Source organism: Rhincodon typus, chromosome 23 (genome assembly GCF_021869965.1).
Source record: "Rhincodon typus isolate 14 chromosome 23, sRhiTyp1.1, whole genome shotgun sequence".
In the NCBI taxonomy this organism is placed as follows: domain Eukaryota; kingdom Metazoa; phylum Chordata; class Chondrichthyes; order Orectolobiformes; family Rhincodontidae; genus Rhincodon; species Rhincodon typus.
In genome coordinates this window covers 4,733,425-4,761,121 of record NC_063354.1, presented here as the reverse complement: position 1 = coordinate 4,761,121, position 27,697 = coordinate 4,733,425, and the positions used below count along the sequence as shown (strand labels likewise).

General features: G+C 39.6%; 1 protein-coding gene across 1 annotated transcript; it reads right to left on the bottom strand.

The window, feature by feature from the left end:
- LOC109927249 (centrosomal protein of 112 kDa-like) lies at positions 1 to 27,697 on the bottom strand. Its single transcript, XM_020527217.2, has 3 exons — positions 27,590 to 27,697; positions 25,095 to 25,277; positions 1 to 374 (listed from the first exon to the last, which is right to left on the bottom strand). Exons 1-3 carry the CDS (start codon positions 27,695 to 27,697, stop codon positions 111 to 113), a joined length of 555 nt encoding a protein of 184 aa, XP_020382806.2. The 3' UTR covers positions 1 to 110.

The following is a 27,697-nucleotide window of genomic DNA, read 5'->3' as shown; positions in this document are numbered from 1 at the left end:
AACATATAAATGCATGTTACTGTTGGAAGGGTTTATTATTTCAAAATTAATTTTCTGCACCATTTGCTTTATTTATTCATAAATTGGCCAATTTATTACATTCACTGTGTTTAGAAAACATAAACAAAGGACAAACAGCCTACCCTTTCCACAGCATGTTCCATTTCAGCAGCGTTTGTCTTCTGAAACTCCAGTTTTATCCTTTCCATTTCAGCTTTCAGCTTGTTGACGGTAGCTTCGTGATCACACAAAGCTCTCTGCTTTTCCTCCTCACGTAGCAGTCCCAACTCAACTAGCTGTTGCTTTCTTTGAGAGTTGACCTGGATAAGTTCTTCACGTAGCTGGTGAACCTGGCTCTCCAACTCTGCAATTGTCTGCAAAAACATTAACAGTTTCTTTTAATTATTGCATTTGATCACAAATGTGCATTTGACAACAAAATCTCATTAAAAATGTCAAGATTAAAATTGTTAATATCAGTTTGTTTGCAAACTGCTTCTATACATACAGTGCTCAAATAGTGAAAAAGTAAATCCTGGAATTCCCTCCCTAACAGTATTGTGAGTCTGCTTACAGCACAGGGGACTGTAGCGTTTCAAGAAGGCAGCTCACCACTACCTCCTCAAGGATAACTAGGATTAGGCAATAAATGCTGGCCAGCCAGCAATGCCTACAAGTAAATAAAAAAAATGCTTGTCCAACCTCTCTCATATGAGAACCTTTCAATTCCAAGTATTAGTCCACTAGACAGTCTCCAACCTTCTTCCAAGGCATTTACATCCTTCCTGAAACAAGGAGGCTAATACCATACACAATACTCCCAGAATGTGCTCACACTAGTGCTCTCCATACCTGAAAAAAACCATCCTTCTTTTGAACATAAGAGCATAAGAACTAGGCGCAGAAAACAGCAATTCAGTCCCTTGAACCTGCTCCACCATTTAATATGAAGTTGGCTGATCTCATCTCTGCCTCAATCTAATTTCCTTCCCATTCCCCATAACCCGTTAATCTGTTACTAATTAAAAATCTGTATGTCTCCTTGTTAAATTTCTTCAATGTCTAGCATCCACCGCACTCTCAGGTACTGACTTCCAAGGATTCACAACACTTTCAGGGAAGTAATTTCTCCTCATCTCTGTTTTAAATCTGCTATCCCTTATCCCAAAACTATGACCTCTCATTCTAGATTGCCCCAGTGAGGAAACATCCTCTCTGTATCTACTTTGTCAATCCCCTTTAGCATCTTATATACTTCCAATTAGACCTCTTATTCTTCTAAACTGTAGCAAGTATAATCCTACAAATATTATCCTGCGTAGTTTCTCTTCAGAACACAAACCCTTCACTCTGGAATCAATCTAGTGAGCCTCTTATGAACTGCCTAGATTGCAAATACAGTCCTCCTCAGGTAAGGGGAACAAAATTGTACGAAATACTCCAGGTGCAGACTCATTAATGCCTTGTTCAGCTTCAGCAACACTTGCCTCCTTTTATACTCTATTCCTTTAGCAATTAATGCTAAAATTCCATTTTTCTTCTTTATTAACTACTGTACCTGCATACTAGTTTACTGCCATTCATGCATGAGGACAGATTCTTCTGCACTGAAGCACTCTGAGCTTTCTCTCCACTTAAATGATGAGGTGCCTTTCTAGTCTTCTGACCAAAATAAATAACTTCACATTTACCTACGTTAAACTTCATCTGCCAAATTTTGGCCTTCTCACTAACCTATCCATATCCAATTGTAGAGCTAGTAAGAACTGCAGATGCCGGAGTCAGAGATAACAGTGTGGAGCTGGAGGAACACAACAGGTCAGGCAGCATCAGAGGAGCAGGAAAGTTGACATTTCAGATTGGGATTCTTCTTCAGAAATGGGGGTTGGTGGGGGGAAAGAAGGGAGCTCAGAAATAAATAGAGAGAGGAGGAGTGGGGCTGGGGAAGGTGGGTGGGATGGTGATAGGTGAGTACAGGTAGGCAGTGGTGGGGACTGGTCAGTGAGATAGGAGGGGCAGATAGGTGGGAGAGAAGATGGACAGGTTGTGTCAGGTCAAGGAGGTGGGGATAAGAGGGAGGGTTTGTCATGGGATGAGGCCGGGGGTGGGGAGATTTTGAAACTGGTAAAATCCACATTGAGGCCATTGGGCTGTAGGCTCCCAACGCGGAATTTGAGGTGCTGCTCTTCCAGTTTGGAGGTGACATCATTGTGACACTGCAGGAGGCCCAGGATAGACTTGTCACCCAGGGAGTGGGAGCGGGAGTTGAAATGGTTTGCGACAGGAAGGTGTTGTTGTTTGTTGCGAACAGAGGGCAGGTGCTCTACAAAGTGGTCTCCAAGCCTCCGCTTGGTCTCACCGATGTAGAGGAGGCCACATTGGAAGCAGCGTCTGCAATAGACCACACTGACGGATGTATAGGTGAATCTCTGTCTAATGTGGAAAGTTTGTTTGGTGCCTTGAATGGAGGTGAGGGGGGAGGTGTAGGGGCAGGTGTAGCGTGGTGGGGCTAGTGGGGAGTGTGGAGCAACGAGGGAGTCATGGAGAGAGCGGACCCTATGAAAGGCAGATAGGTGTGGGGAGGGAAATATATCCTTCGTTGTGGGGTCAGATTGTAGGTGGCGGTGAATGATACATTGGATATGGAGGTTGGTGGGGTGATATGTGAGGACGAGGGGGATTCTGTCTTTGTCTTTGTTGGGGGAAGGAGGGGATTCTGTCTTTGTTTTTTTGAGGGGAGGGAGAGGATTCTATCTTTGTTTTTGTTGGGGAGATTCTGTCTTTGTTTTTGTTGGGGGGATGGGGCATTCTGTCTTTGTTTTTGTTTGGGGAATGGGGGATTCTGTCTTTGTTTTTGTTGGGGGGAGGGGGAATTCTGTCTTTGTTTTTGTTGGGGGGGGGGGTTTTTGTCTTTATTTTTGTTGGGGGGAGTGGGGATTCTGTCTTTGTTTTTGTTGGGGGGGTGGTGAACTGCAATAATTGTTCATTCCTGTCTGGCACAAAAGTAAAATGAGAAAGGTGGCCAAACCATGGCTTACAAACCAAATTAGAGACAGTATTAGACCCAAGGAATAGGCACACAAATTGGCCAGAAAAATTAACAGGCCTGAGTACTGGGATCAGTTTAGAATTCAGCGAAAGAGGACAAAGGAATTGATTAAGAAAGGGAAAATAGAGAATTACAGTAAGCCTGTGTGGAACATAAAAACTGACTGTAAGTGTTTCTGTAAGAACAAAAACAGGAATTGCTGGAGAAACTCAGCAGCATCTATGCAGAGAGAAACACAGTTAACGTTTCGAGTCCAGTCACCTTTCTTTGAAACATGCTCTCTCTTCACAGAGGCTGCTGAGGTTCTCCAGCAATTTCCATTTTAGTTTGAGATTTCCAGCACCTGCAGTTCTACATTGGTTCTGTGTTCACAAAGGAGGATATAAGGAACATACTAGAAATGTTGGAGAACACAGGGTTTAATAAGAGGGAGTAACTGAAGGAAACCAGTATCAGTAGGGAAATGGTGTTGGGATGATTGATGGAAGTGAAGGCCAATAAATCGCCACAGCCTGATAATCCACATCCCAGATTACTGAAGGAAGTGGCCCTAGAAATAGTTGATTCATTGGTGGTCATCTTCTAAGAATCTATAAACTCTGGAACAGTTCCTACAGATTGAGAGGTAATGTAACTATTTCAGAAGGGAGGCTGAGAGAAAACCAGGAACTATAGATTAGTCAGCCTGATGTTTGTAGTGGGGAAAACATTACAGTCCACTATAAAAGAATTAATAGCTGAGCACATAAAAAACAATAGCGGGGTTGGACAGAATCAGCATGAATTTACAGAAGAGAAATCATGCTTGATAAATCTAACAGAATTCTTCAAGGATCCAACTAGAAGTGTTGATGAGGGGGAGCCAATGGATATGATTTATTTGGACTTCCAGAAAGCTTTTGATAAAGTCTCATAAGAGTTTAGTGTTAAAATCAAAGCACATGGGGTTAGAGGTTCAGTACTGAGATGGATAGAAAACTGGTTGGCAACAGGGAACAAAAGTAGGAATAAATGGGTCTTTTTCTGAATGGCAGGCAGGGACTAATGGGGTTCCCTGGGGATCAATGCCAGAATCCCACCTATCACAGTATATACTAATAATTTGGGCGAGGGAACTAATGTAATATCTCCGAATTTGGAGCTGACACAAAGCTGGGTGGGAAGGTGTGCATGCAGAGAAGCAGATATGCTTCAGTGAGATTTGGACAGGCTGAGTAAGTGGGCAAATGCATGGTAGACACAGTATCATGTGGATAAATGTGAGATTATTCATTTTGGTAGCAAAAACAGGAACCCAGATTATTACATGAATAGTTATAAATTGAGAGAGGAGAGTGCGCAAAAAGACCTAAGTATCCACATACACCAGTCGCTGAAAGTAAGCATGTAGGAGCAGCAAGCAGTAAAGAAGGCAGCTGGTATGTTGGCCTTCATAGCAACAGAATTTGAGTACAGGAGCAGAGATGTTTTGCTGCAATTATGCATGGCCTTGGCGAGACCACATCTGGAATATTGTGTGAAGGTTTGGTTTCATTATCTGATATTCTTGCCAAGGAGGGAATACATAGAAGGTTTAGCAGAATGATTCCTGAGATGGCAGGACTGCTGTATGGGGAGAGGTTGAATCGATTAGGATTATATTCGCTGGAGTTCAGAAGAATGAGGGGGCATGTCATAGAAACTTCTAAAATTCAACAGGCATAGACAGGGTAGATGCAGAAGAATTGTTCCCAATGGCAGAGGTGTCCATAATCAGGGATCACATTGTAAGGATATAGGATAAACCCATTTACGACTGAAATGAGGAGAAATTTCTTCACCCAGAGTTTAGTAAGTCTGTGGAATTTGCTATCACAGAAGGGAGTCTAGGCCAAAACAGTGTATGATTTCAAGAAGGAGTTGGGTGTAGCACTTGGGGATCAAAGCATTTGATGGAAAAACATGAACAAGCGACTGAGTTGGATGATCAGAATGAATGGCAAAGCAGGCTCAAAAAGCTAAATGGCCTACTCCTGCTCTCATTTTCTATGCTTCTATGCACATCTGTGAAGATTCAGCAAAGGCTGGTTTGAACTTGGCTGAGATGCCTCTATAGACGAATAGCCTGCTGATACTTGCTGTTTAAGCTTACCCATGAGAACTGGTTACTTAGGTAAAGTGACCAAGAGCTACAGTTCAGGCAGCAGTGCCATAAGGAAGGAGCTCTATTTGACCAATGGTAATAACTACATATTAACTAGTTCATACCTGGAGGTACTGTACCTAGATGCCATTTGATCACCACTGACTTTCAAGTGATGTGACAAAAACTCATACTTAATTCATGGTATACAGGAAAAACAAAAGTTCTGATTTTGTAAACGCAGTCTAATGAAGGAACAACCATGCCATATTGAAAAATCAGTGAAAACTGAGAATTAAGATTTTTTTATTGAGTTTAACAAGTTTCAACTGACGGTAGGAGATCAACATAATCAATTGCTCATGATGGTTAAGAAGTTAATGATACCTAAAGAAACCATTAAAAAAAATGTCTGGGATCTGCATTCCATTGGCTATGTTGATACTCATTGCCCATTTCTAGTTGCCTTAGAAGTGGTGTTGGATCATGGTCTTGAACTACAGTAATCCATGTGCTAATGTTGCTTCAGAATATTTACTAGCAAGACTTTTAAGTGTTAATGTTTGGATGGACTTGACCATATACACACACGCAAAGCAAGCGCAGATACAGAAATAAAGTAGGACTGCAAATTGCATGTTGCCCTTTATTACAAGGAACTCGAGTGCAAGAACATAGAGTTCTTGTTCAAGACTTTAAGGCTTTGGTGAGACCGCATCGGAAATATTATGTACAGTTTTATTTTCCATATTTAAGGAAGCTTATGCTTGCTTGGAGCAGGTGCAACTGAAGGTTGACCACATTGGTCCCTGGGATAATCAGGAGTTCTATGATGGAACATCGAGTAAATAAGGTCTATATTCTCCAGAGTTCAGAAGAATGAGTGAGTATCTCAACGAGACAAAGAAGATTCTGAAGGGACTGAGAGAAACTGAGAGTAAGTTTCCCTTAGTTGTGGTGTCTCAAGAAAGTGATAAGGAGCTATCATTTAGGACTGAGATGACATTTCTTCACTCAACATGTTGTGAATATTTGGAATGCTCGACCCAGACTATTGTGCATGCTCTATTGTTAAATATATTTAAGTAAATGATAGAGGGATTTTTAGTCTCTCTGGAAATGAAAGGATATGAGAATGAGCGGAAAGTAGAGTTCTGGATAACGATCGGTTATTAAATGGCAAAGCAGGCTCGCTGAACCTTACATTGGCTTCTAGTTCTTATATCTTCTTGTGGCTTTAGGTTGGGAGCGCCAGGTCTCTATCCCAGCAACACTGAAGGTCTGGTGATGCATGTCGAAATCAGGTTGGTGTGGAACTTCAAGGTAAACTTGGGAGATACTTTCATGTAACTGCTACCATTGCATTTCTAGGTGTTAGAAGACTTATTGAGAGGTTATGACTATGAAATCAAATTTCAGTGTTGATGGTGACATCATCTTAATAGAGGCAACCTTGAGGATAAAATTAACCTTTAGAACTAAAAGATTCTTGGAAATGATCTTCAACTATAAGTCATGCATATCTGCGAATGAATTGTCTTGATTCACCTTCAGAAATTCCCACAAAATTTCTTTGGCTTTTCATGGGATCATAAACCCTTCTCCAAATTTCAGGATTTTCTCTGGGCTCCTTGTTCTTTGATCATTTAGTATGAAAGCATTCTTCTCCAGACCAAGAGGTGGGAGTAAAGAAAGCATTAGCTGTGGTCTATAGTTCCTCTAAGTAGGAGTACAGGATATTGCTGTCAATGAAGCTGTCCCAAAGCCATTGCAGGTAACTGTCTGAAATGATCGTGTTGAAGGCCACAAAGACTGGGTATTTCTTTGGAAGATGAGCATCTGTGATGGTGAATAATTCATCACGAGGTTTTGTAGTTGGTGCTTAGAACCAGAACATCAGTATGTACAGAATTTATTTGATTTGTGAAACTACAATACAGAGCAGCTACTATTCCTATGAAAACGAGAGAAAAAACAAATACAGAGAAAAACAAGAATGTTAAAAATTAAAATATGCCCTATTTACATTTCTGGGAGGTGAAATGGTTCATGCAAACAGTTTACACATTTTGAAGCATGCAAAAGTCCACATTCTAAAAAGGTGAAAGGAATGAAAGCAAGTGTAAGCAGCTCACAAGTCTATTTATTAAACACTATGTCTTGCTAGTTTTGCAAATTTAAAAAAAATCCAATTAGCTATACATGAGAAGATCAAAACCCAGTGTGCTTGAGTGCATGTGTGTGGGGGAGCAGCTGATATGAAGCGGAACCTTTAATATTTAATCATATTTATTGATGGGTTATTAATTATCATGAGAGGCAATCTTAATTTTTCTCACAGCCAATCCAGGCCAACATGACAGTGTTCCATGTAGCACTGAGGTAACATGCAGGTCCAGATTCACTTATGTAAAGACTCCAGATTGGTTTCTCTTAAGGATAAAAGAATAAATTGAACAGCAATACCCTTGCCACATTTTTGAAGCAATACATGAAAGGCACATTGACTTTACAGACTGTTTTTCTCTTTATTAAATATTTTACAGTGGTTTTATGAGAATTTTAATTACAGAGGATAATTCTGTAGGGTAAAGCCTAATTATGAAAATTTTAGAAATGTTCAACTATCATTAATTTATTTGATAAAATTTAAAGAAGGCAGTTTGAACTGTTTCTGGGTTAGTATCTAAGTGAACCAGTTGTCCTATGCTTGCACATCCTGCAGTGACATGTATAGTGAATACAAATTAGGAGCTGAATCTCATATCTGTGTTGCAGTTCTCATTTTCTATTCGAATACTGTACTGAAATCTTAAGTCTCAAGGTGGATGAAAGGAAAGAACCTCTCTGAATATTAGCTAATGCCACATTTGCAAGTCTTGAGAAGATCAGTGTGCATAAGATCATTTCTTGCAAGCAATATGTGAATTGCTTTGTACTGTTCTACTGATGGAAACTATTCCTGGTCTGGGATTAAACTCTTTTCATCATAAAGCCCCATCTGGTCCAAGGTCCACGTCAGTCAAACCTTTCCCTTTAAACTTACTGCTTTGATTCTACACCAATTTATTCAACTGCATTTGTGTGACTCAATGAAAAGACAGCATCATTTAAACCAAAAGTATTTCCTTCATGTAATGGCCATAATTAAAAACAATGGTTATGAAGGAGTAAAAACAGGATAATATTTCTGATAGCGCTTCAAAGGCTGACAACTGTCAGTGACTTTGAAGATGCTAATCAGAAACGGAGCAAGAAGATTCCATTAAAGGCTGTGCCTAGAAAAGAACTCAGTTTATAATTAATTAAACCAACTCAGAGGCAACCTTGCGTCTGCAACTTATCAGGGTATGTATTTTCCTGTTTATTGCATACCACAGCAACACTGCAGGAGATAACATTTTGCAAATAGGCAACAAAGGAAGGCTTTACCATTATTTTACATAATTCTGTTTAACTAACTCTGACTGAGGGAAGGAACACATTGAAAATGCAGATTGTTTAATGTATGTTTTCGAGTCTTGAGAAGATCAGTGTACATTAGATCATTTCTAGCACTTCACAAATAAAAAGTACTGCAAAGGATTTTAGGAATAGTTTTCGTTGGTTAAAAATGTTTAAAGATCACCAAAAAAAAAAGCAGAATTTAAAAGAATTGAGGTATCATAAAATCAAAAGTGCGAAAGAGCTTTCAACTCCCACAGATGGTTTATTATACTAATTATATCTGCATCAGCGGGTATATGCAGGCTGCATGGCCTTGGGAAAGGTCGGTCCTGATAATGCTTTAGAAATTATATGGTGGAACCTTATAGCTCAATCAGCTCAGATTAGGATCAACTTGCTGCAATAATATTGCAAATTCCACAGGGGAAAAAAAACAAAATAAGCGCTAATTTAGTCCTTACAAAAAATGATGCTACAGAAAAATTCTCTTAATTATAGTGATAAGAAATGTATAATAAAAAATATAATACTACTGTATTGCACAGTATAAAAGTCAAATCACAAAGCCACATATTTTCCCTTGAAAATATAATGATGTAGAAATAAGAAGATAAAGAGCATCAATGCATTCTGGGATAGTAATAACTGCAGATGCTGGAGTCAGAGATAACACAGTGTGGAGCTGGAGGATCACAGCAGGCCAGACAGCATCAGAGGAGCAGGAAAGTTGGCGTTTCGGGTCAGGACTCTTCTTCAGACAAATGTCTGAAGAAGAGTCCCGACCCGAAACGTCAACTTTCCTGATCCTCTGATGCTGCCTGGCCTGCTGTGTTCCTCCAGCTCCACACTGTGTTATCATGCATTCTGGGCCAGGAGGTACCTATGCAAAAGGTATGGGTTATACTTGAACAGCATTATATCTAATGTCCCCTTGTGACGTTTCACCAGTATGGTTGAGAAGTGTTTAAATTAAACAGGCTTGGGCGTACAAAAATTGTAAGAGGAATAAGGTGGAAAAGGAGTGAGCATGTTGAATAGTACTAAAGAAGGAAGTAGTATTATAGTAAATACTTAGAAATATATAATACAATCAAGAGCAGTCACAATGTCTTCATGAAGGTGAAATTATGTCTGACAAGTTTACTAGAATTCTTTGAGGAAGTAACAAGTAGGATAGATAAAGGGGAAGTAGCAGATTTAACATATTTGGATTTTCAGAAGTTGGTTGATAAAGTGCCACACATTAGGTTACTTAACAAGAACTTGGTGTCGGAAACAGTATATTTGCACAGATAAAGGATTGGCTAATTAACAGAAAAGAAAGTTGGTATAAGTGGGGAATTTTTCAGAGTAGCAACCTGTAGGAGTGGAGTGCTACAAGCTTCAGTGTTGGGGCCACAATTATTTACAACATTGATGACTTGGATGAGGAAACTGAATGTACTATGTTTGCGGATAGCACAAAAATAGGTGAGAAGGCAAGTGGTAAACATGACATACAAAGTTTGCAGAGGAATACAGTCAGGTTTAGTGGGTGGGAAAAATATTGGCAGATGGAATTTAAAGTGGGCAAATGAGAGGTTATGCAGTTTGGCAGGAAGAACTGAGAAAGCTGAATATTTTTTAAATGGAGAAAGTTACAGAACCAAGGGATTTGGGAGTTCTTGTGCATGGATCACTGAAAGCTAGCATCCAAGTTCAGCAGATAAAAAGGAAGGCACATTGAATGTTGGCCTTTATTTCAAAAGAGAATGGAGTTTAAAAATAGGGAGATTTTGCTGAAACTAAACAAGGCTGTAATCAGTAGTTAGACCACAGCTGGAATACTGTGAACAATTTTGGTCCCTTATCTAAGGAAAGATTTACCGGCATTGGAAGCAGTTCATTGCAAGTTTACTAGGCTAGGCTGATACCGGGTATGGAAGGGCAGTCTAATGAGGAGAGTGTTTGTTTATTCATTAACGGGATGACAGCGTCGCTGGCTAGGCAGCATTTATTGCCCATCCCTAATTGCCCAAGGGGCAGTTAAGAGTCAACCACATTACTGTGGGTCAGTAGTCACAGGTAGGCCAGACCAGGTAAGGATGGCAGTTTCCTTCTCTAAAGGGCATTGAGTAGAATGGGCCTGTACTCATTGGAATTTAGAAGCATGAGAGGCAACCTTATTGGAACATATAAGATTCTTACGGGGCTTGACAGGGTAGATGTGGAAAGGTTATAGAGTCATAGAGATGTACAGCACAGAATCAGACTCTTCAGTCCAACTCAGCCATGCCGACCAGATATCCTAAATTTATCTAGTTCTATTTGGCCCATATCCCTCCAAACTCCTCCTATTTATACAGCCATCCAAATGCCTTATAAATGTTGTAATTGTACCAGCTACCACTACTTCCTCTGGCAGGTCATTCCATACATGCACCACCTTCTGCATGAACAAGTTGCCCCCCTTAGGTCCCTTTTTAAATCTTTCCCCTCTCACCTTAAACCTATGCCCTCTAGTTTTGGACTCCCCTACCCTGGGGTCAAGACCTTCTCTATTCATCCTATCCATGCCCCTCATGATTTCATAAACCTCTATAAGGTTACCCCTCAGCATCCAATGCTCCAGAGGAAAAAGCCCCTTGTGGGAAAGTCTAGGACCAAAGGACATAATCTCAGAATAAGGAGTCACACATTTAAGACAGAAACAAAGTGGAATTTCTTTTCTCAGACGATAGTGAGTCTGTGGAATTTTTTATTGCAGAGGACTGTCAAGACTGGGTCATTAAGTACACTCAAAGTTGAGATAGACTATTTTTAATCAGTAAGAGAACCAAGTGTCATAAGGAAAATGCAGAAGAGTAGAGCTGATAATCTTACTGAATGGCAGAGCAGACTCAAAGGGCTGACGGGCCTACTTATGCTCCTACGTCTATGGTCTTAAATATGAGAGCAGACTATGAAGATGTACACAGACTTGGATGATATGCATAGAAACATATAAAGTGCAGTGAATAAGTGTGGTGACCTGCAAGCACAAATAACTGTGTGAGAGTATGATGTAGAGGCAATAATCCAGAAACATGGATTAAAAATGGTGAGGAGCGGGAACTTAATATTCGAGGATACAAAGTTTTCAGAAAAGATAGCAAAGAAAAGAAAAAGGTGATGTGGCAATATTGGTTCAGGAAGACATTGTTGTGTTGGGAAAATAGGATGTCCTAAGGGAACAAGTGTGGAATCCTTGTGATCAGGGTTGAGAAGCATACAGGCTAATTACAGAGATAACACAGTGTGGAGCTAGAGGAACACAGCAGGCCAGGCAGCATCAGAGGAGCAGGAAAGTTGACATTTCAGTTCGGGATCCTTCTTCAGAAATCAACTTTCCTGCCCCTCATGCTGCCTGGCCTGTTGAATTCCTCCAGCTCCACACTGTGTTATCTCTGACTCCAGCATCGGCAGTTCTTACTATCTCTGAGGCTAATTATAGAGATGTGCAAGAACAATGGAGTAGTGATATTACAGGATTCTAAATATCTAAAATGTTCGACTGGAATAAAGGTAAGGATGGGAGGAATTTTTAAAAGGTGTTCAAGTGAACTTCCTTGACTATTACGTTCTTGATCTATTGGAAGCACATATATATTCAGGGATTTCCAGAATTGAAAAACCGGTACATTTGGACAATTCCTAGACTACAAAGGCTTTACCTTCTGACATTTTAGAAGGTGAATGTTAAAAGAACTGGAGATTGCTGTTTACAAAAGCCAAAAGACTTTGGGAGAAAAGGTTTTAAAAGAATGAAGAGATTATTTTATGAGCTTAATTTGCTAGACAAACATACCAGACTTTGAAAGGGACCAAGTACTCAAAGATGCCTACTGTTATGGCCCAGACCAGACACCCTCAAAATATTTTAAGGAGGTAGCCGAGACCCTAACTTTTTCTTATTTTAAAAGTGTTACGTTCCAGATGTGATCAACTGGTCAAACTACTGAGCGTGAAGCAAAACACAATTGATTTAATCACTATAGTTAAAATACAAACAAAAGAAAGAGGGGTTTATAATAACTTAATTCTTGGAATACTTAACAGAATTATAGATACAGCACATTTTACTAATTAATTGCTCCAATATAGTAACATCCTGTATACACACACCTTGGCAAAAAGGTAAATTCAGACACTGATTCTTACATGCTGTTCTCTAATCCAGGAGGAAAACCGAGAAGGTTCAGAGAGAATAGCAGCTAGGAATCATTCACTGAAACTTTCAACTCTTTTGAGATCCCAAAGGCTTCTACTGCTTAAAGCTAAAAAATACTAGAAAGACTGGTCTGTGAGAGCTGGCCACATCCATTGTTTCCATTGTTCCAACTTTAAAAAAAACTCAAGGCCTCACAGGTTGTTAACTTAAGTCATCTTAAATTCAGCTGCTCTGCCTTTCAACTTCTCTTCAAAAATAAAACCAGGACAAAATAATCTTTTAAAGTGACAGCATTGTCACATTTGCAACATCCTCTGGACTTTTGGTTTCTGCTTTGCCACAGTCTTGAGAATTGTTCAGTTGTGATGGGCATGCAAGCAAGCAATGCTATCTCTCTCTCTTTCTGCAACAATATAAACCTTATAGTCATAGAATTATATAGCATGTAATCAGGCCCTTTGGTCCAACTCGCCCACGTTGACCACATATCCTAAACTGATCTAGTGCCATTTGCTAGCATATTCATATATATTCCTCTAAATCCTTCCTATTTATGTACCCATCCATATGCCTTTTATATGTTGTAATTGTACCTGTCTCCACCACCTCCTCTGGCAGCTCATTCCCTCCATGCACCACCTTCTGCGTGAAAAAAAATTGCTCCTTAGGCTACTTTTAAAGTTTTCCCCTTCACCTTAAACCTATGCCCCCTAGCTTGATCTCCCCTACCCAAGGAAATAGACCTTGACAATTCACCCTATCCATGTCCCTCATGATTTTGTAAACAAGATCACCCCTCAGTCTCCAATGCTCTAGGGAAACTGCTCCAGCCTATTCAGCCTCTCCAAATAGCTCAAACCCTCCAAACCCAGCAACATCCTTGTAAATCTTTTCTAAACCCTTTCAAGTTTAACAATATCTTTCCTATAGCAGGGTGACCAGAATTGAACACAGCATTCTAAAAGTAACCTCATCGATGTCCTGTACAGCCACAACATGACATCCCAACTCCTATACTCAATGCTCTGAACAATGAAAGCAAACCTGTCAAACACCTTCTTCACCACTCTGTCTACCTGTGACTCCACTTTCAAGGAACTATGCACCTGCACCCCAGGTCTCTTTGTTCGGCAATACTCCCAAGGGCCGTACCATTAAATGTATAAGTCCTTTAACGAAAACCAGTTGAATAAATATCTCAGTTAAGTATTTCCTGAGAATTAGAGAAAGCTACAGTAATTGATATCTATCATCTCCTTATAAATGCTGAAAGCCGAGCTATTAACTCAATCATGACACCTATATCTAAATGGCTGGTTACTGAACTGAGGGTCTCCCATTGCTCTGTAGCCAACAGCAATGTGATCTCAGCTGAAAATCAAAGAAACTGTGAGAAAGTAAACTCATTTTATCCTTTTAGTTTGGTCTCTTGATCAAAAGGGTTTGCCCTACTTTTCCAGTTGTAATCACTCTGCAGATGAATGCTTGTGGTGTATTAGGATTAAAGGGGAATATAGTTAAATTTCGCACAATACCTTAGTTGATAACCAGTTATCCACATGTTGAAAGCATAAGTTTGTTTCTAATAAACAAGCTGTTTTTGAATTTACTGAAGAAAACCTGGTGCAAGTCTCTTTTGATTTAGATAGCAGCAATAAAATGAAGCAAACTAATTGTACTGGTGACAAAAAACAAGTCATTGAGACTTTTGAAACAGTTTATGGAGCAGTGGGACTTGATTTTCAGTGCACTCCTTCTGTCAAAAGTAGCAACAGATACAACTAAGAAGGAGGCATTGCTGGATTTGGTGCTGGGGAATGAGGTGGGCTAAGTGTGTGCAGGGGAATATTTGATCATTAGATCATAAAGTTTGGGTTAGTAATCTAGAACAGCAAGGAATAATCTAAAGCAAAACTCCTAAGTTGGAAGAGGACTAAACTCAATGGGATGAGAGGGGATATAACCAAAATAAAATGGGACCAAAGGCTGAAAGCAGAAACCATAAAGAAACAATGACTGCTCTTTAAGGACGAAGTTTTCATATAGAGGGTGAGGTAAATTTTAAAAAGAGGAGAAGGTAGAGGAACCAAAGTTCGTACTGTTTGGATGACAAAGGAGATAGAGAACATGATGAAATAAAAGTCACCATGGACAGAATCTTCCCAGGCCCACGTGCAAAATTTGGGAGAGTTGTGTGAGATATCAAGAGAGGTCTTTTGTGACTTTGAGACTGACAAATCGCATTTTCCAACCGAGTCTTCGACGCTGAGACAAGGTTCTCTCTTGTGAGTGGTGAGAGGCCTATTAATAGTCACTATCACTTAGTATCTCCATCTTTATGACCTAATCTCACCTCAAATAATATGGATAGAAACTATACACCGAGAATAACCAACATTAAAGTCTGAGTAGGTATCTGGCGACTCCAGGTCGCTGCTTAATCCTCGGGGCCAATATCTCAGGGATGACATGTGCAGTGACAGCAGTATCCATTGACATGTATCAGTCTCACTGCACCATCATTGCCTCTAATCCACTTACAGTATGCTTTTGCACTTTAGTTCTAAACTTTGGAGCGCACAAGCACCTATCATTGCAATATTGCAATATAGGGACAGGCAGCCAGCTCACAGACTGGACAAGGCTGCATCTTGCTGCTCGCTCACTCACTCTCTTAGGGCAGATCCACTTTCTATCTACCTGGATATTCACAGTATCCCTGCCTTGTCTTTACTTTTTGCAATTTGTCCCCTCTGCCAGACTTAATGATTCACAGTAATTCCTTGCCTTGCTGTTAAGTGCAATCAGAAAGCCAGGCAGCATGTCATGGTAATGAGCAGTCATCAAGGGGACAGACAGTTTGCTCTTCAGCACCATTCTATCTCAGTACCACACCTACGCCAGCAGCCTACATGGCAAACACACGGCATGTGCCTCAATCAAATGGTCATGTCTAAGCTGAAGGAAAGCAGTCCTCAGTCAAGTCCAGGATGGCTGCTGTCAGTGAAAGGCTTCGTCTGCTAGCAATCGAGGAGTGTAAGTATGGTCAGTTGGCCACTCAGCACAGTCATGGTCTCTTGGCTCTTTCTGTCCTACCGTGGGCCCTTTTATCCTGGAATGAAACAAAGGAACAGATTGAGCGAGATGAAAGTGAGTGGCACAGCTATTCGTGTTTCTGCATTTGAGTGGAAAGGTGGTGAGTGAGTAGGAGGCACTGAGGCTATGCAGGGTTACTGGTGTGGGAAATTGAGTAGGTGAGAGTGAGTGACAGAAGAGTATGCCTGTATAGTTGAGTATGCTGGAGCTTGAGCCTTGGTAGGAGATGGGTGCAGTAGCAGAAATAAAGTGAGTGTACGGTAACGGGACAATTGGCACTAATCCTGGCAGAAATGAGAAGATCTTAATGAAAGACAGAGGGGTCCATAAATCTTTAATAGTGGCAGGATATGTTGAGAGAGTTGTTTGCAAAGTATATGGGCTCTTGGACTTCATAAATAGAGGCACTAAGTAAAAAAGCAGGGAACTAATGCTAAACATTTATAAAGCAGTATTTAGGCCAGAAAATGTTGCATCCAGACTGGCCAGCATGCTATCAGAAGGATGCAAGGGTCTTTGAGAAGGTGTAAAGGAAAGCTATCAGAATGGTCCAAGTGTTGATGGATTTTAGCTACGAGATTAGATTCTAGAAACAGGGACTCTTCACCTTGGTACAAATATGGTTACGGGTATATCAGATGGAGGTGTACAAGATTATGACAATGTATGTGCATGTGTCTGTGCGTGTGCGTCTGTGTGTGTGTGTGTGTGTGTGTGTGTGTGTGTGTGTGCGTGTTTTCGCACATGCTGCAGAGGCGCAGCAGATAAAAATTTTGCTCATCTGGAGACTAGACAGCCACCTTAACACATCCTTGCAAGGCAGATGCATTGGGTCGACCAAATATGGGTGCTGGTGTAATTGTACATGTGTATAGCCTGGTGTGTGGAAACATATATTTTTACAGTGTCCTGTAATGACCTGGAACTTGGTCTTTGAAGATGAGCAAAGAAGAGACAATCAATAGTATGAAAGAAAATTGTTCAACCTTAAGGGAAATAAACTTGCATTGCTCCAGGAATAGAGTAGGGGAAGGGGACTGACTGGATTGTGCTGCAGAGTGTTGACATGAACTTGATGGGCCTAATGCCCTTCTTTCATGATATTATGACACTCTACGTTAAAAGTAAAAACATCCTGGACTGTGACATAGTTAATTCCAGCTCTGTGACTACAACTCACTTAGGATTTCTTTGGTAATTAATGATCCAGTTAGCCATACCAGAATAAATATTCATCTGTTCAAACTGCTGTTTATAAATTGTTAGAAATCAAATCATCTTATTATGATACTTAACACTAAAATATCTGGGAAAAAAACAATACATCATACTTTGAAACTCCATTTACCAGCTTTGTCAATTTACAATCTCACAAGCACTATAGTGCATGGCTTACACTCATTACATATGATGGTGCCCACATTTTCACTTTTCTGATGCATCTTCAAATCATACTGAATAACTTCACTGGCAATTTAGAAATTGTTATTTTTATAATTGCTTTTCCTTCCAGTCTAATGCGTCATTAGACATGGTTTTCTATTTGATACAATTGGAGAAGATATTTATATTCAACGGAAAAACACTCAATTGTCATAACACACTTATAAATATGCCCTAGAGAAATCTCAAAATTCTTTATGGAACACGATGAGGTTCGATTATAGAGAATATATAATCCAAGAAATTAAAATTCACAACTCACAGTTGTCATAGTAACAACCATGTTACAACTATTCCACTAGGCAAAATTAATCTTTATTACATCTCCCCTCTTACTGCACTCTGATTACCTTCCAATAGCAAGTCACTTCTTTATGTACATAGATTTAACCACTTTCTTAGTTTTATTAACACTGAACTGTATGACCGCCTTTTCTGCAGTCCCGTGTGTGTGATTCTCCACAACATTTTTGAGAATAGCTTATGCCAATTACTGAGATATTCAGCGGTTGAGCTATCAAATTACTCGTAGCAAGCATCTGGCCCATAATGAAAGTCTGGGAATAAAGAACCCATGGAAGCAAGAAACAGAATCTGTGGTCAAGCGATGTAGAGCAGACTCAAATACTTTGTTCGTGGCTGAGGTGCTGCTGTATGTATCAACAAGGGTTTGTTTTCTTGTTTGACAGTCATGGTACCAATCTCTGAGGAATGCGGTACAACATTTCTGGCGAAAGCAGTCAGCCAGGGTGAACAATATGCATGGTACCCTGAACAGATATAGAATAAAGTAGCGTATTGTAAGGAGTACAGTAAGAGAAACTAGCCAAGGGTTGAATTTTTCAAGGAAGACACACTAAATATGTATATTGTTGCATGTTGGCCTGCCAAAGCATTCTACCTTTACTGTAAGCCCATGCCAGGCTCTCCCATATTCTTTCAGCTCTTTCTTCACTTTCATGTCTGCAGAACTTCCATCAGCAGATATATTCAAGTCACAACCTCCATACTTAAATTGTTTACATTTTTCAAGAATTCACATGTACAATCACTGTAATCTATTAGTTATTTACTGCCACTCAGGATGCATACTAGAATGACTCTTGGCGTTGTTGAGGCAGTGACAGCTGCGGAGCCAGGGATTCCTGATTGCACTAGGCCCACAGTGGGGACTCCTGGCTATCAGTGAGGTGGCAGCTGCAACTCCTGGTTGTGCTAAGCCCGGACCTGGAGACTCCTGGTTATCGGCGAGGCGGCGATGGCAGCGAAGCCAGGGGCCCCTGTTTGCAGGAAAAGTATGGGTCTGTTATTACACCCGGCGATGAAGAGATGGTGCCCAAAGAGTGGCGACTCCAATGTTTGTGTGTGCGGTGCAGGCAGCAGCAAGGTGGTGGAGGGGATGTCATTGGAGGGGGTTTCATTGGTGAGCCAGCTCAGGGCTCAGGACTCATGGTGGAGGCAGCAGAACAAAGATGGACTCTCTTTCAGTTATATCTTTTTATTCTTTCTATTCTTCAACTATTCAAACTGGCACTGGATCTTGGCAAAATTGAAGCTTTTCACTGTATTTTACTGTATCATTTATTGTAAAATACAAGTGACAATTAATCATTCAAATTCAAATATATCACCATCAATGAAGTCTCTACTTGGAGAACTTCAGCGGGATGATGACATTGACAGCCACCTTATGCTGTTAATGTTCTTCAACTGGAAAGCAAATTAAAATGTTGACTAACCTGACCTATGACATTGGTTTGATATAAAAATGGAGAGCATGTCAGTGATATTGCATACCATTTCTGATCCAGTCTCAAGAGGTCGAAGCAAATGGGCTGAGGAGAAAGGTGTTTTTTATTTAGAGATATTACGTAAATGATGTTCTTTTTATTTAGTTTGGTGCCCTTGCAGCAGATTAAAGTTTTATTGATCTAGAAGCTATACAACTGGTTTAATACATCCTTGCTAGGCGGATGCATTGGGTCCTCCAAATATGGTTGCTGGTAAAATTGCACATGTGTACAGACTGGCAATTGCACCTACTAACTTTCTTGACATGCTTTCTGTCATTCTTTGATATAATATATTCTGAAGCTTCAAAATCAACCCATCAGCGAACAAACAGCTATCTCCATATGTGGTTTTGAACTGCTTTGCGCTTAGTTTAACATGGTATTGAGAGTGGCTGTGAAGACTTTACCAAATCTCACTTCAGCTATGCGAGGAGATGTGTAAATGTTAGTGGGCAAAATAACTTCAATAATATGTCATTATTGTACAAGTGGAACATTAAACACATTTCAAGAACCCTCCTCAACTTTTTGTATCACGCTTCAGAGCAAAGTATAATGAAACATAGGAGCTTTCCAGGGAGACAACATACCTGAGCCACACTATCTGCATCCTCTTAATTGACACAGTAGTATAGTCAACCAGTCAAGCGGCCAGGGAGAAAAGAGAAACATAGTTGTAATCGGGGATAGTATAGTCAGAGGAATAGACACTATTCTTAGTGGCTGGGATGGAGAGTTCTAAAGGTTGTGTTGCCTGCCTGATGGCCGGGTTCAGGATATTTCATCTGTGCTGCTGAGGAACTTGGAGTATGACAGGAAAGATCCAATTGGAGCTAAATTAAAAAGCAGAACCAAGAAGGTAATAATCTCTGGATCTATGAGGAATAAATAAATTGCAGAGGAACTGAATAAGTACTTTACATAAGTACCTTGTTCATTGTGCAACAATTATTAATCCAATCCTAATCAATCTCTACAGATGGAAAAGAAATAATTTAAACTACTGGATCTTATTTTTGTATGAGGTAGATTCTTTCAGAAATTTAAAACATTACAAATCTTATTTGATTTTTCCTTTGTCTCTTTTTCTATATTTCTTCTTTTTTAATCCATCTGTTCCTTCTCTTTCTCTACCTTATTCAAGTCACGTCATTCACTGAAATACACCTTATATTGTAATACACCTTTGTGTTCTTTTTTTCACTGCTTTCATTGGGGAAAAATGTATGGGTGAGGAGGGTGGCTTTCTCCCCAACTCCCAGCTGAAGAAAAGTTTATTGGAAGCCAACAAGTATATTGGGAGCTCACCCTAGACCTGTGGCACTGGAGGCAGCCTACACTCCCTAAATGAAGGATCTCCTGCTGAGTGGCAGGCCTCTACAGATGGCATTGCTAGTATTGCTGGAAGAAGAGCATGGCAGCTACAGGAAAGTAATTCTTGGCCTTTTATATTGGATATGGATCCTACAGTCCAGAGAACAGAGGGGGAAAGGTGTTAGGAGTGTAAGAAGAGGAGCCAGGTGGCAGCCAGGTTTTGTCAAGCAGGTAATGTGGAGGGAGCAGTGGAGTGGTATCTTGGCATGGGGAATGCCCTCATTGCACATGGGGCACTTTAATCCCTTTCTTCCTGTCTTTCTTCATGGAGGCACTGAAAAATGGGCTGCCCATTGTCTTGAGTGTTACACCTGCATTTTGGTGTGGGCAGCATAATATCAGGGTTAATTGATGTGTCATTATTTATTTACCTATGCATGTGTGCATGTGTGCGTGTTCTGTGTGGTGGTGGAGGTGGCCGGTGATAGATATCTTGCTCATTGGTTAAGAGGACAGGCTGTTGGACCTATTGTTGACTGAAGTCCCAACTGCACAGCAGCCCTTACCAAGCCACTACTAGCTTGCACTTCCAGAAACACACAGACCAAAAGTATTTTGAGCTGAAGGTTGCAGATATATATTGTGAAGTTTCACTCTAGCAACATTGAGACCTACATTTGTGAACTGGGTAGGGAGGATACCATAAGGCACAGGGGAGAGTTGAAATTCCAGCAAGATGAACTCATGCTTCATGCTCTATGCTCTGAAGACAATAGTATCAGAGGATGGATTTACAGTTTACTTTATTATCAGACAGGTCTCCTTGAGTTGCTGCAACGTAACTTGATGGTGTTTTGAATCAAAAGACTCAAAATGCTAATTCCTGTTTCTCTCACCACAGAGGGTGCCAGCCCTGCTGAGTATAACCAAAATTTTCTGTTTTTTACTTCAGATTTCCAGCACCCATCATATTTAGCTTTTGTACTACAAGACGATCTGTTGTTCTAATATTTCATCCTTACATTGGGACATTTCCTGCTGATAGCACTTTGCTGATAAAAGAACTAAAAGATTACAAAGATATTGAAATCTTACAATATCTTACAAAAAAAACAGAATTAACAGTGATAAAATTGGTACTCCTAGAAATGAGCTAAACTACTGCAGCTCAATTGTTACCTAACTGATGGTATAATCCTTCAAACTCAAAGGGGATGAACATTGTTGAAAGGAGAATTACATGCATTGATGACTGCTACAATGATATAAAAAGGCGATAATTCCTCGATGGTTCACAGACAAAATCAGCCTGTCTAGGATCAACATCCTGCTGTATTTCATATTCTCCATTCTCCTTCAAGAGAGCTACATGCTGGTGCATGGGATATTTGACATGGCCACATGCTGTTGCTTGGTAGCACATATCATCAGCTAATAGGTTGTCTCTGTTTTTGACATTGATAATTACCTGGTTTGAAGTTATGCCAGGCATCTCCTTGTATTGTTCATGCTGCTCACCTTGCAGCTACTTGTCCTGTTTCAGTTCATTAACTACAAACCCTTGACGATATTGAGTATTATGCTTTAGTTTGGAAATTGTGATCTATTTCAAGCATGAAGTACATGCTCTTCATTCTCATGTCAGAAGGCCTACTGGAAAAAGGAACATTAATTGCAATTTATTTTATCAAGAGTACTTCCAAATCATGAAACTCTCAAACAAAATTTGGTCTGGATTTAGAAGTATTCAAACTGTCCATTCCTCCCCTCCTTGTTGCACTCTGAAGTCAGGATTGCGTGCTCAATAATGAAGATATGCTACATTAAATCTCAGATTCACTTTTATATACTAAAAAACACTGAATAATGAACTAGCAAGGGTACCACTATCAAAGTAAAACGAATTTAAAATTCCCTGACAACATGCAAATCCTTTGATTAAAGATACTAACCTACATCTGTTCTGACAGCTTGCATGGCACGAGCACCCTAACATGGAATAAGCCTTGGTGGACAAATAAATACTTTTTTATAGTCTTAGTGCAATCAACAAGTTCAAATTAGATTGTTTGAGGTGCAATAATTAACACATATACCAAACTTACATAACTGAAGACAAAATCAAATACTGATAATGTTAATCTTCAAACAACCACTTTTAACCTGTCCAAGAAAATACTTCGTTCCTCCCAATCCAACCTTCCAATTATTTTTTGTTTCACTTCTCAGATCAGCAAAAACATTATCAAATCCTTCTTAAACAAATCTAACATGACACCATCAAGCTTTTCTTCAACAAAGCTCAATGGTAATCAAATACATTTATCCTTCATCTGGTTATATTTCAATATTTAATTTGGGGATGATCAAACATATCTTACTGAAGATACTAGAACTTGAAAATGATTCTTCTACACCAGTTGACAGCTGGGGCAAATAGAAGGAGCTTGAGAAGATGCAAACCATGATATTTTAACAGACATGTTTACTTGAATTAAACATTTTATCTCAATGCACTGTTTTAATAGGATAATATAAAATCACATTATTTGATGGACAGCTGGTCGGTCTTGAAATAATAATACTCAAAGCCAAATGGCAAATGTCTTTTTAAGACATCTACGAGAATCAGTGCATTCATTCTATATGCGCCTAACTCATTTCTTACAAAGAGATGGGAATGAGATAGAGTCTCAGGGAAAAATGGCCATCAGAGCATAGGCAAAATGAAATAGTGCATCGTCACGCCAGAATTTACTAAATTGTTCAAGTTACTCATTTGTGACTTCAGGAGAGTGTGATTGAAATGAAATATCTTTGGCTTGTGCTGTGATCCCTTATAAAATTGCTTCTCCATCAAAAATCAAGTTTGTTTCATGCTCCTCATAATATAATTCATTCATATACGCAGTTGATACTATTCTTGTATAAATATTCTGTAAATCTATTACTGTCTCCAACATTCTGTCTATGTTTGCATGCCCACTGTTTAAGAAGTTGGGATTTATTGGAGTTTCAGCTTTTTTAAGATGGTCTATCAATAAATGGTGAAAATCAGTGGCTCCAACTAAACATAATAAGAAAACTTACATGGCCTGGTAAAATGATTTGACAAGCTTCAATTATGTAAATAAAAACAGCTGTTGAAAAAATTCTATTTGTGAGTGCTATAGTTTAAAAGTAATAGAGTGATTCTTAGTGTAGACTTCTGTCCATAAGTGCTTAAAAAAAATCTTCAGGTATTTGTAGAAGCCAACAGAAGTCATCTTACTTTGGGAAATTGGGTACAGAACCTGGCATCTTTCAAAAGCTTCAAATCACTCTGTCCATGCAAAGCAGACACTTAGCCCTATGGACCTACCCTTGCAGGCACATTGGGTTTAATACTCCTTTTGTTGGAAATGATTTCATATTAATGCTCAACAACCGTGGATCCCTGAAGTTATGATCCATTTTTTTTCATAATAAAATGATTTTAAAAAATATTAAGATAATTCACTGTGTAGTGCCGATGCCTTCAAGTGGAATGAATGGACAACATGTTGACAGCACCAACTCATTATGGACAAACTGGTTGAAAAAGACCCTCCCATCCATATTTTCGGGTGTTGAATAATTTAAATCTATTGCTGAGGCATGGAATTGAATGTGCAAGGAAACAGTAAAACTTTTAGGTTGCTTCCAATGTATTCATTTGTCCTTCTTTGAATCAGTATTCTTCAAGCAAATGTCCTTCAGGTATCAATGGAAAAATTTTAATATCATTGGAGGCTATTTTTGTGCTAGTTTTACTGTACTTGCCAGAGATGCAGACATCGAGCAAAATATCACCGCATTCTCTTAATCTTTCTGCAGTGGTTTCATGCAGGCCTCTTTCCTTCCTGCTGATAGAGTTAGGTTTACAGCTCAAAAACACAACGCATCTGAAAGTTTTTTTTTTATAAAAACGTTCAGAACCAATCTAAATCATTTTCCATGCTGACAATGCACATTTCATCCGTAAGTTTGATGATTCAAATGTGTCCACAGTTGGGGGTTATTCTGTCAAATGGCTTCCAACAGTGACTGTTAAGTTCAAGGATTGGGGGAGAAAAAGGCAACAAAAAAAAAACTCTAGGGGAGAGCAATATGCCTAAACCGCACAAATTCAAGAACACTCCACTGTCAGGATATCCAGTAGTGCAAAAATGAGGGATTTGTGGGAGAAGGTTTGGGGAGGGCAGGGGGTTGAAATGTGGCTGATGGGAATAAAAATGATGTGTGGCTTCCCACAGAGCAAAATAAAAATAAATGATAAAACGTGAACATTCAACTTACGCGTATGACAAAGACCGAGTATGATTCCCAGTTTACGGAAGAAATCCAAAATAATGGAACCGTGACTCCACGTGAAAGTGAAAGGCCAAATTCTGTCGCATCAGGGGACATTTTAAAGCTGGCAACCTGCAGTTCCTGCAGATTAAGCTTATTTATCCCTATTCGGCATTAGAAGACTCATACGCGAAGGACTGCACGCCCCCATTAAATCGGCGATCAAGCTTACAACTCCAACATTCCCAAAAGCGAATTGCAAATACTGAAAGGAAGATTTTTCTTTTATTTAGCAAAATAAACAAAAAAAATGATGTCAGCCATTTTCACCTGCGAGTCTCGCCTCCTCCATTCCTGAGACTGGTTTTCATGCTCCACTATGGCGGCACGCAGCTGTTTCTCTAAGTTATCAATCTCGCGTTCGTGCTCTTGGACCAGGCTGTCTTTTTCCGTGTTGTGCTGCTGGAATAGGTGCGTCTTCTCCTGCTCATGCTCCAGCTTCAATTCTACTATCTGATTGGATAAGGAAGAGTACTGTTCATCAATACCACATCACTATTACCATGACAACAATTCTTCTACTGCATTTTTCCTCTAATTCTTTGTAAATTGATCAATTTGTCAAAGGTATTCCTTTCTTTTTGTATCCCAATAGAATGCAAAATAGAATTTGTGTCATCGTGCCAACACCCCTCTGCAGGTGTTAAAGCACTCCATTGAATTTGCTCTTTATATACCTGCTCACTTGTATCCACCCCTCCCACACCATTTTTGGAAACTGATCATTTTTTCCAGTTCTTTCCACAATGAGCAGAAAAGGAATAAATCGATCAACAACTTTTATAAACACCAGGCTACATTTATAATATTTGCCTGTTACAGAAATAACTGGCCCAAAATTATATTTCTATAAAGTTGTAAAACCTAATCCTTATTTGAACCGTTAAATGCCGATTTCTGCAGCTATTCAAATTAAAAATGAGGTTTCAATGAAAACACGCACAAAAGGTTTTTTTCTTTTTAAATCTTTACAGAATAGAATTTGGATTTTATTTTTGTGGAAAAATCAGCAGGTTACAATTCTACTGTTCAATTTCCACACAGACAAAAATAAACCAATTTACAGTCGGTTTTACATGAAAGCCGGAGCATTATCTCGCTGTCAGCTACGTGATTCTGAAATAAACAGACTTACGTGTTCAGCAGGACGCCTGCTGTGCTGGTAGCTTGCTATGATTACACATAAAGCAGTCTATTCCCCAATATTCTGTTCTCAGTCCCTACCAAGCTGGATACTGTGACCTTGGCCAATCCTCAGCTCTTCTCACTAGGTTTGAATGGTAGTATGAAACCGAGGCCTACTTTCTACTGCTTTGATACTAATCCGCCCAGACTGTGCACAATGGCACCCTACCTGGCCTTCTGACTATAGGCAGCCAGGCTGGCTTTGAAGCAGGTGATGAATAGGGGCCTGCAGGATGCCAGATTTCCAGCAAATGCCAGGCCACACAGCTGCTAGGAACAGTCACTTACATTTTTCTTCAGTTTTGGTTGATTTTCATCGAGATGTCGTTCGGACCAAAAGATATAAGCTCATTTTAAGCACAGACATTCTCTTGTCTAACAGCTGATGGCTAGATCACTCTCAAATGCTTCTACATGCGCAGGGCATTCTAAGAGTACTTAACCCTTAGGCAACTTTCAAACTGAAACCAATTAATAAATTCGACCCCAAGGGACGTCTCGATTCGAACTTTTTTTTAACAGATTTCACTATAGACACATTCAATCTTGAACGTGGTAATGCTGTCCCTCCCGTCCCTCCACATGCAAACAATAAAGCCAAGGTTTTGCAGTTTACAACGACTTTGCTAATGTATCAGTATATTGCAAACCCGCATTGTGGAGCACTGTTCTAATATTCATCAGTTTTGATTCCACTGCCCTGTACTGAACTGAATCAACGCTGCTTACGTTCATGACGCAGCCCTACATATTTCAATTATTTATTATTTCAAAGAGAAAGATGTTTAAAAAAATTGAAGAGGGATTAGGCATGTCGTGGAAGACAAAAAGAAAAGCAATGGCAGGCAACATTTTGAGGTTAAGAGTTTTGTGCTCATCAGTGAAGGGAAGCATGAGCTTGTAATTTAAAGCAAAATTGATGTCCAGTTTAAAAGAAAACAGGTGCACTGAAAGGGTAATAATTGTTACTGCTAATTAACAAGTACAGGTGCTTTATTTCAATTTTATATCCTGCAGTGCAAGGCTACATCTTTTTCCTTCTTCAGTCTCTCCACCCTGCCAAAAAAAGGTTAATCAGTGATTCCTGGGGCATCGTCTTCAGACATCATGATGTAAAACGTCAATTTTCATAGCAGATGCTTTTTTCTGCTAGCTTGGTCAATAATGTTTGGAAGGTGGGTTCATTCTATGTGAATCAATATAATGATTAGTCTCAGCATGAGTAATGTTTTGCATGTGTTTACGATAATGTATGCACCTTACCGTCATTCTTTCTTTCATTCTTGTTCAGTCATCTTCCTTATAAAGCAAATAGATTTTTGCTCTTTTTGTCGCTTAAGTCTATAAAGCAGTGTTATTGGTCACTCAGTGCAACGCACTGTACACATTAATGTGAAATGGTTTAGTTTCTAAGGACCCTGATGTGCACTAACGAGTGCAGAGTAATGATAATGTGGGAGAATCAAAATCATTATTGTTTTTCACTGAATCCCCAGTGACCAGAATTATTCTAAGCATTTCCTGAGAAGACAGAGAATCTTTGTTTCCATAAAAGTAGAAAAGAATGTGATTATATGTACCTGTTGTTCATATCGTTGTTTGAGTTCCTCCAACTGCCAAGAGAATTCTTTTGATTGCTTCTCTCGGACAGATTTTGATCTACTTAGATCTGCCTCAACCTTCTCCAT